The sequence below is a fragment of the Merops nubicus genome, unplaced genomic scaffold, assembly GCF_000691845.1.
Source record: "Merops nubicus isolate BGI_N331 unplaced genomic scaffold, ASM69184v1 scaffold22586, whole genome shotgun sequence".
NCBI lineage: Eukaryota > Metazoa > Chordata > Aves > Coraciiformes > Meropidae > Merops > Merops nubicus.
This window is the reverse complement of record NW_008613244.1, coordinates 46,247-56,214: the sequence shown is the minus strand read 5'-3', so window position 1 is coordinate 56,214 and position 9,968 is coordinate 46,247. Positions and strand designations below refer to the sequence as shown.

Sequence of the window (9,968 nt, the reverse complement as noted above, 5' to 3'; positions counted from 1 at the left end):
GACTCGTGGCAGTCAAAAAGGCTTGTTGCTTTGGAGAACAGAGTTCTACAGAGAAGTGAGGCTTTGGGGCAAGGGAACAAGTGGTTTTAAAGTACTAACAAAAGCTGTTTAGGGTTCTTAAATGTAATCAGTATTGATTGCATTGTTCTGCAGATGTAGGATACTTTAAGCCTTAATTGCTGGGTGTGAATTGTCAAGTTAAGTGATTTATTTTTGTACTGGGATGTTGTAGCTGTAGTAGTTAGTGTAAACTATTTCTTGGCGGGTGGCATGAAGAGGCAGCTTTCCTACCTACAGCTACTGGGTGAGTGAATTTGTGTCTGTTTGTTCACATGGCTATTTTAGCACAGTTGTTCGTGACTTACACCTGTCCATACTATTTAACAGTTCTGAAACAGTCTTAAAACACGAAAAGCTGATGTTTAGTAGCAGGTCTGTTTACTCAAGCTGAAGATAAAATTAATTCTTGTTTTGAAGCCAGTGAGATGAAAATTGTAGCAGATGCCACTCAACACTTAGCCATGCTAAGTCAAGATTCTGTTATATGATCTGAAGTACAGTTACACAATATATTTGGGTTTTTATTATTTATAAAGCGAGAGGAAATTTTTGCAAATATTAACTTCGTGTAATTTATGTCATCTGAAGAGGCCTTTTGTATGTAACTGAGAAATAATTTACACTTTTCTACAATATCTACAAACCCATCTTGCCTTTTTACAAATTCCCACCTGGAATGTGGCAAGCAGAAAAGAGGAATATATAAAATGGTGGTGGTGGTGAAGTAATAGGTGACTTTACTCTTACCAGAACCACCAGTAGGAATTTGTCATTTTACCAGGTGTAAAGGACGATCTTCAGTTACTGTTGATAATTACCTGTTTTTCAGGTACTGTAGGTCAGCTGCATGATAGGTAGTTTGACAAAGCACTGTTGATTAGAATAGGGGGGAAAATCCAAAAGCAGCTTAAGATACTTAAGTATTGGTGTAAATAATCTCACAGGTTGAAACTAGTAAAAGTTGTCAGAAGTTTGTGGTAGAGATCACTGTAAAAAATACCAGAGAACTTCCATATGAGTGAAAAAAAAAAAAGTGGAATGTAACTGCCTTTTTGATTACGTACCTGTTACTTTGTGAGACAGCCTTTCTCTGCTTTTTATAAAATTCCTAACATGTTCAACATGTCAGTTGCCTTTTTCTTTTTTTTTTTTTTTCCCAGCAGCATCCAACAGCTGTTGGTGTCTCCTCTCAAGGAGGAGCTGAAACAGTAGTAAACAATACACACCACCTCATAACAACAAAACTAATACTTCCCATGAGGTGTGGTTTTCTAAGATAATGCCAGTCATGGAGTTGCTAATGAAAACACAGTCTAGCTGTAAGCACAGTCTGACCCTAGCAGCTGGATTTCATTACAGTCTATTAGGTAGTAACAGATCGTGAACAAAAAATGTAGCCTTCAAGCAAAGTAGTTTGCTCTTCTTTTTTTGTCTTCAACAGTATGAAGTCACATTCTCGTCTGCCAGATTTTCAGTAGCATGTGAAATTGTTGATGCTTCCCTTACAAGACAAAGCTAAAAATAGAATTACGTCTGGTCAACTGACTTTTTTTAGCAGTCTGTAGCGTAAAATTATACTTGTTTGCTGTGGCTATTGAAGCAGCTGACTTGAGAAGGTGGTGAAGTTGAGAACAACCAACCGGTGAAGTTTAACAGCTTTCTTTTTCTTGTGTTTTTTTTTTTTGTTTGTTTGTTTGTTTGTTCGTTTGTTTCACACAAGTTGAGGTTGCATCCTAGATTCTCATTTAGAACGAGTCAGGTGCTAAGACAATTAACTGTCTTTTAGCATTTGAAGGAAGAAAGGCATGCTGGATGTAACTGACCTAGCAGTTCTTTACTGACCATTGTAATCCACATGTCTCAAGTGCTATGTTTTCTTGTAACTTGTGACTTATTTCTTTGTTTGTACCAATTTTGTAGTTGAACAGTGGCATGTGTTTAGTGAAATTGTGTCTGAATTGCTGTTAAGTCAGAAAAATAGAAAGGCTTTTTATGTCCAAACTCAAATTCATAAGTGGGCACTATTTACAAAGCTATTTGATTCAAATGATATTTGAATATGAATTTGAAAACACTTTTTCTAGGATTTTGATAAGCTTTTACACTTATTATGGATAGCATAATTGGATATTATTAATCAAATGCAAAACCTAGGGAACTCCTTTTTCTTTTCTTGTGTTAGACTAGTAGAGCAATGTATCTACCAAGCTGGTCAGGCATAGTGGAGCCCCTCCTTAAGAAATTCAGTTGGGTGGCATTTAGCAGGTATCCATACAATTGTTTCTGTTGGAAAAGAGCTTTGAGTGCAAGTGTTACCTAATACTACCAGGCCTACCACTATACCATGTCCCTAAGCACCTCATCTGCCTCCAGGGATGGTGACTCCACCAACAACCTGTGCAGCTGATTCCATCAATGCTTATTATCGTTATATTATTTATATTATTATTATCAATGCTAGGTAATCCTTTCAGTGAAGAAATTTTTCCTAATCTTTAACCTAAACCTCCCTTGGCACAACTTGAGGCAGTTTCCTCTTGTCCCATCACTTCTTACTTGGGATAAGATGCCAATCTTCACCTCATTACGGCCTTCCTTTGGGTAGTTGTAGAGAGCAATAAGGTCTCCCCTCAGCCTCCTTTTCTTGAGGATAAACAACCCCAAGTCCCTCAGCCGCTCCTCCTAAGACTAGTGCTCTAGAGCCTTCAACAGCTTCCTCACCCTTCTTTGGACATGCTCCAGAATCTCAGTGTCTGTCTTGTAGTGAGGCATCCAAAGCTGAACCCAGTACTCGGGGTGCAGCCTCACCATTGCCAAGTCCAGGGGAACAGTCACTTCCCTGGTCCTGCTGGCCATGCTATTTGTGACATAATCCAGGATGCCATTGGCCTTCTTGGCCACCTGGGCACACTGCTGGCTCATGTCCAATCGGCTCTCCACCAACACCCCCAGGTCCTTTTCTGCCAGGCAGCTTTCCAGCCACTCCTCCCCAAGCCTGGAGCATTGCCTGGGGTTGCTGTGACCCAAGTGCAGGACCCAGCACTTGGCCTTGTTGTAGCTCATGGGATTGGCCCAGGCTCATTGTGCAAGAAGAATGGAATTACACAGTAAGCACTAAAATTGTTCTGAAAGCAAGTATATTTAAACAATCATTGTTTCAAGTTACAGCATATTTTTACCATTTTCTTGGGGTTTTTGTAGGTCACTACCATGTTGAATGATGAGCCTTTAGTTGTGTGTGTCAGTGTTTCCAGTATAATTATTACCAGCATGTGTATCAGAGGCTTGGGATTGGGTTCTTCTGTTTGTTTTTTTTTTTTTTTTCCTAAACTCTTTAATAGATGTGGTTTAGGGAGCAGTGTGATTAGTTATCATTTTGTGAAGCCACAGCTGCAGAGTAGCACTGCTTATAAAGAAGGTGAACCAGTAATTGACTTGATTGCCTTCTTGTGTAAGTCACATATTTAAGAAATATCCAAATACTGTTATCTTGCTGTATTATACAATCCGTGTTGTAGCTTACCCTTTCTGGTCCTGAATTAATCAGCTTCAGAAGACAGGCAGTGTATCAGCTTGGTAGAAAGCCAAGAGACTAGAGTTATCCTACAGCTGTCCTGCATTCAGGTTGAGACCCAAGATAGTAACTGTGTGATATTCCTTGGATCTTATTGTAGTGAGTGCCTTGTTGGTGCCAATTTGTTTTCACACATGATTCTAGTATTTTAACTATATTGCCATCCGTAGACAGTTCCTTTGTGGCTGTAGGTAAAAGTATGTGATAAAACAACTCTTATCTTGTGTTGAAGATAATTAGCTCATCTTCAAGTTTCCCATGTCTACTGGAGCTTCTGTAGTTGCCCCTGATTGAAACAATTCTGTAATGGAACCGGTTCTCTGCCCTGAAGCTCTCCAGCTTGGAAAATAAGACTGAGGACTCAGCTGTTGGTTCTGTGCTTGTTGGTGATAGGGTGCTGCTGTTGTTTTGTAACAAAGTGTTTATGCTCAAGAGGCTTCACAAAACATACTAAGTAGTGTCCATCTTTTCGAACTAAAATTTTATACACAAGTCCATTGTGTTAATACATGATGCAAGGATTGCACGATCTCTAGTACAGTGTTCTGCTTTGCTACTAGACTCTTAATGTCTTTGTGATGACTTCTGACTTAAACTTTTTTCAAAAAGTCTTTTTTTCTCTTTCTTTCATGGTGGGTCTTGGGAATTAGCTTCATCAAGTCAGAATGCTTCAGTCAGTGAAGTCAGGTGTTTTTTTACTGCTTTACAGACTTTGCTTACCGCTTAGTAGTACCATGAAAGTCCTGCAGCTTAAGCTGTTGTGATCTTCTGGTTCATTTCTGTTTGATCAGAAAAGCTTCTAAAATTCTACTGTTGTTACTTTGGTAGCCCTTTCTGGTCTCTTTTGATACGGGGAGGCTTAAGAGTTAATACTGTTTTGTTTTCATTGGGTTCTGTTCAGGTGAAACACTGGATTCATTCCTTTCTAGTGTGAAATCTCAGTGGGGTATCATTGGGATACCTGCAGTAGGCATGCTCTCTTGCAGCAGTCATACTGGTTTATATGAGGAAAACTAGTCAGTTTTGAAAATCTATTCGTAGAGCGGTTTTTAATTTTGAGTGGCAGTGCCACATAGTCAGTGTGGTTTAATAGGCTGTGGTCTGAGAAGAGCTTTGTTCTCCAACTTGTAGGACCTTACTGCATATAGGTTGAGGAGCTGTCATGCTGTCGTATGTGGCTAACTACTCTGATCAGTGACCTTGCTATTCCCATATGCCTTGTAAAGATGCATCTTGCCTTCAGGCTACACATAAAGGAAATTTTCCCAGATTCATGATGCAATGCCTGTATTTGTGTGAGGTTTTCTTTCAGGCACCTTTCCAATACTAGGCTTATGTTAGTCTTTATTACCCTAGCAGATTGGTGGTAGTCTTCCTTGTGCATGATGTTAATGCATCTTAAAGAGCCTACAGATAATAATTTAAGAACAAAACAGTAGTTAATAAAGGCCTGCTCAGTTCTGATAATCTGTTGCTCTGAAGATTTTTTTGGTCTTGTAATTGGAGATTACAGGTCTAGTAAAATACGAGCGAAGTAAACCTGCTTAGGTAACCAACCTCTTGAGCTGGAGATTGGGAGGGAGGGTGACTAAGGTGATGGAGAGGGGCACATGCCAACAGGAATTCTGTTGAAAATGATAAAACTTACTTTAGTGGTGTAGGATTTGCTTCATCTGAACACTGCTGAGGAAGCAGGTGTGCAGGTACCAGTAGCCACTACTTACTAACTTCCAGCATTTTTTCATTTGTTCATTCCGTGGTAATAATATAGCAATCTTAGAAAGCACTTTGCCTGATGATTAACACCATGTGATTTCTGGAGTAAAATATTGAGGACTGGAATTGTGTTTGCCCAGTTTGACTTGGCTTTGGTGCTAAAGGAAGCCTTCTGTGGCAAGCAGTTGTCAGGATAGTATCTGATTAATTTATATTGGCTTTTGATATAATGGCAGAACAACTAAAATATTTTTCATGTAAACTGATGAAAAAGGATTTTTTTGTTTGGTTGGGGTTTTTTTGGGGGGGTTGGTTTGGGTTCTTTTTTGTTGTTTTTCTGAGCTTTCAGGAAGGGGCAGGGTAGACAGCTTTGCCTCTCCTAGCCATTACTCAGAGCACATCTGTGAAAGTTTAACATGATAAAAACTAGTCATAAGACTTGACTCTGCTGGCATAAAAGAATGAAATCTTTTCTTCACAGAGAGTAAAGAATTGAAAGTTTTAATGTGCATTTAGGGGTGTATATCCCATTTTGTCTTAGGACCTTTTAGTGCCCATTACTGTATGTTGTGTACTGCTCTTCCTTGAAGGGGAAGTGTTACTGTTCTGTGTGTCTTTGTTTTGTGGTCAAGTAATCTAGATTAGTAGGCTGTCTCTGCCTTGGTGAGATCCTGGGAAGTTATGAAAAGTTACTAAAAGTCACTTTTGCTTTCCTTGTTGGCATGATGGGCAGTAATAAAGGTTGCCTCTCATGTTTTCATTTCCTCTTAGTGCACGCTCTGAGTGACCTCAGTTATTTAGGTCACTGGTGATTTGCTCTTTCTTCTGCACTTTCTTTTGCATGTGATTGAAATGGCATGCACCCAGGGCTCCTAAGTTGGTTCTGATGCAGATAAAGCTTCCCCTGGCTACGCCAAGTTTTAATGCACCAAACTGCAAAGTGTGAGCATTCCTGGTCCTTCTCTTTCATTTGCCATGGCTTATGATTAGCATTTCATTTTTTAAAAAATGAGCAATATAACAGATCCAAAAAGCACTGTGCTTTTTGGGAGGTATTTGGTCATTTATAAGGCTACAGCTAATGGCTGTTGGCCAAGGTGCCCTAGTGTCTGATAGTTCTACCCTGTTTGTGATACCACTGTATTTTAACCTAGTTTTTGCTCACAAGCTTTCAGATAGGTTAACTGATATTAAACACCACTTTCCTTGGGATTTAAAAATGAGTTCAGAGGATCATATCTCTTCACTGAGAAAATGTTAATCATCAAGACAAAGAAATTATTTCTCAAAAAATGCAAAGCAGCAGAAATTACTTCAAAAAGTACAGCAGTAGTGGTTGTAGTTGTAGGTCGCTAATTATTCTTATTCCCTCAGACTTGCAAAATAGAACTGACACTGACCTTCCCAAAATTTTTAGAAAATATCTATATGCGAGGTGACAAAAAATAAAGGTCGTAAATGGCCTTAGTTGTTCATTAGGACTGCTTCTATAATATATAAATATAGGCAGTATTAATAACCATTTTGTTGGTTCTTTCTTACCTCGGAGAGATCATCACTTTTAAGTCTTGTTCAGATTATGAAGTCCTGACTGAGGGCTGTCTTTTGTACAATGAATTGACGTGTTCTAGGTATTAGTGGTAATAGTGAGCTGGTTTTTTAGAATACCTGTGAACATTGTAAGGCAAATCAAATTAAAAAAAAAAAAAAAAAAAAAAAAAAAAAAAAAGAAACGGGAAAAAAAAAAAAAAAAGGAACAGGAGTAAAGATAGAAAAAGAGTCAACTGTTTCTAACTGTTTCTCCCTGTTTGAAAAAAATCCCCTTTTCATAGGCTACAAGACCTACCAATCCAAAAGAATCTCATCTGATAAACCTTATTTGTGTGCATAAAGTTCATTACAAATGTCCTTAAAGCTTACATACTCCATTTATTCTGGAACGTGTTTTGTAATTTGTTCTATTTTAGAGCAACAGGTGTTGTCAAGCAGCTGGGAGTGTTCAGGAAAACTCTTTATCAGGTGTTAAAGTTGTGTACAAACACACCTCTCAGCTCTCTTCTGTTCCAGTTTGGATATGAAGAGGATATTTAAAAAAAAAAAAAAAAATTGAGAAAAAAACCCCTTTATTTAAACAGAATTAACAGATCCACAAAAGTTCACAAAAAGACACATTGTTGTCTGTCAGAGAACTGAAGTAAAAGGTGACTCAAGTTGCCTGAAAGTGCTCATGACAGGCAACTGGAAGATTACTCTTTTGACTAGATGTGCTTGAATGCTAAAGCTGAATGCAGTACAAAAATACAGATATTGCATATAAATCTGTGTTTTTTTCTTTGAACTACTAAAAGTGTTGAAAACATGAGGGCTCTTTTGAACTGTTTGTTGCATCTGTATTCTGGGTCTGCCACAGAACCAGTGACTTGCTAGGTGCTGTCTTGGTGAACCGTTGTAAGCATCTGCCCTCACAAGTGTAGTGGCATAGTAGCCCAGTACTGTGATAGCAACATGTTACTGAATGTCGTCTGTTTGGAGTTACCTTCCTGTTAGTTACATTCTGTACTGCTATTCCCTCTGTCCAGCAACTGTAGCTACAACAGTATTGTTAACTGTTTGGGATGAAATATTGCTTGATCATACAATTTTTAAAAAATATTAAATGTGTACGTGAAACTTCCAGAGTGCTTTCCAAGCCTTTAACACCTGCATACATCTCTATAGGGGTAACAAATACGTGCCTTGTGTTTTCTAGCTGGTGGAACTATGGGGAAAATATGATTGCCTTGTATAGAGCCAAAAGGGAAGAACAGAGTACTTAAATCTCTGTTCCTGATTTGCATTTTAATAGACTAGTCTATATGGTAGTGTCCACAACAGACATCAGGGTCTTAGAAAGGGGAATCAATTCTTAAGAAATACTTGGCACGCTACTGAATAGCTAGTGAGGGAAAGAAAAAGAAATTTAACCTTGATTTCCTTTGCTTGTTTTAACAGTTGTTACTCAGCCAAGCCCATCGGTTTCTCAGCCTAGTACTTTGCAGTGTGAAGAGAGAGCTTCTGAACTGCCCAAACCAAAGAAGAACAGATGTTTCATGTGCAGAAAGAAGGTTGGCCTTACAGGTACGAGAACTCCATCTGTTTTGGACAGATCTGTATGACTAGTTGCCTCTTGCTAGATTAAACTTGAGGAAATATCTCTACTGTTAAACTTAGTTGCTTTTTCAGAATCCAGACAACTTAGTACTGCTGTTCTACTTTCCTTAGTCGGTATTTTACGGTAGAGGAACATACCTGCTTTTGTTTTGTGGCTAAGCCGTTAATTTACAACTTAATTATATATGAAGCTTCCTAGTGATGTTGCTTGTTTTTCTATATACAGGATTTGACTGCCGATGTGGAAACTTATTTTGTGGACTTCATCGTTACTCTGACAAGCATAATTGCCCATACGATTACAAAGCAGAAGCTGCAGCAAAAATCAGGAAAGAGAATCCAGTTGTGGTGGCTGAAAAAATCCAGAGAATATAAATCAACCTGCTTGTGAAAAGACTGACTGACTTTTTTGATTTTCATATATCCTAGGAAAACATTAAAGAGCAGGTGCATGGCCTTTTCCCTTCATTCTCCAAAGTTTTACTTTTAGTCTTGTCTGTCCTAATGATATTTCAGAATGTTTGGGTGTTTGTTGCAGGCAGAATTGGATAGATACAGCCCTTGAAAATATATATGCTCTCCCCAGAATATAATTGGATGATCAGAAACCTGCACAGGAATACACATTGCACAGAGGACAGACTCTCTAGTTCACGTGTGCCAAACAGATGAACATTGTCTGCATGTTTGCAGATCTGCCTTTTGAGATGTGTTTGAGATATATGATCTTTGGCTAGGGTAATGGGTCTTTTTTGGAGGATACATCAGAACGGTTGGCAGTCTACTTTTATAATTTAAAATCTCATCCTGATTTTAGTTTCCACACTCCATTGTTTTTCAGCAGATTGTAAGCTATATAGAAGGGTCCACCATCCCAGTAAGACAAGTGGTGATGCCATGTTTAAGAAAGTGACTTATCAATTGCACTGAGAAAAATGGAAAAAAAAATCAAATACACATATGAGAAGAAAGCAGTTTTGCAAAAAGTTACTTTAGCTTTAGAATCATGAAAATAGGTTCCCAAAGGAAATGTCCTGCTAGGAACTTACTAACTGGCCTGCAACAGAATTGTCTGCTTTTCCTTGCATAGTTAAAGATGCTGTGTAGCATGATGTAAGATTGGTTGACCAAAAAAATTGCATATGTTTTCAAATATACCACAACAGCTCTATCAAGCAACACGTGTCTGAGTAAGTTGCTGAAGTATTAGAGCAGTTTATTAGTCAGATACTTGAATACTTACATTTTGTGTGTTCTGAGTTCAAAAGAATATTAGGAGGGTTTTTTTTCTATACAAAAAAAAAGACGCAGACAGGCTGGAAAGGGTCCAGAGAACAGCCAAGAGGATGATCAGGGGACTGGAAGATCTGCTCTCTGAAGAAAGGCTGAGAAATCTGTGCTTGTTCAGCCTTGACAAGAGAAGGCTTAGGGGATATGTTATTACCATGTACCAGTACTTTAAGGGTGG

The 9,968-nt window shown here is 38.5% G+C and overlaps 1 protein-coding gene across 1 annotated transcript in view; it reads left to right on the top strand.

Moving 5' to 3' along the window:
* ZFAND5 (zinc finger, AN1-type domain 5) overlaps positions 1 to 9,257 on the top strand; it is a 10,814-nt gene extending 1,557 nt beyond the window's left edge. Inside the window, exons 4-5 of the mRNA XM_008941850.1 lie at positions 8,342 to 8,467; positions 8,727 to 9,257. Of these exons, the coding sequence (XP_008940098.1) occupies positions 8,342 to 8,467; positions 8,727 to 8,875 (275 nt within the window). The 3' untranslated portion in view covers positions 8,876 to 9,257. The remainder of the gene's footprint in view (positions 1 to 8,341; positions 8,468 to 8,726) is intronic.
* The last annotated feature ends 711 nt before the right edge of the window (positions 9,258 to 9,968 follow it).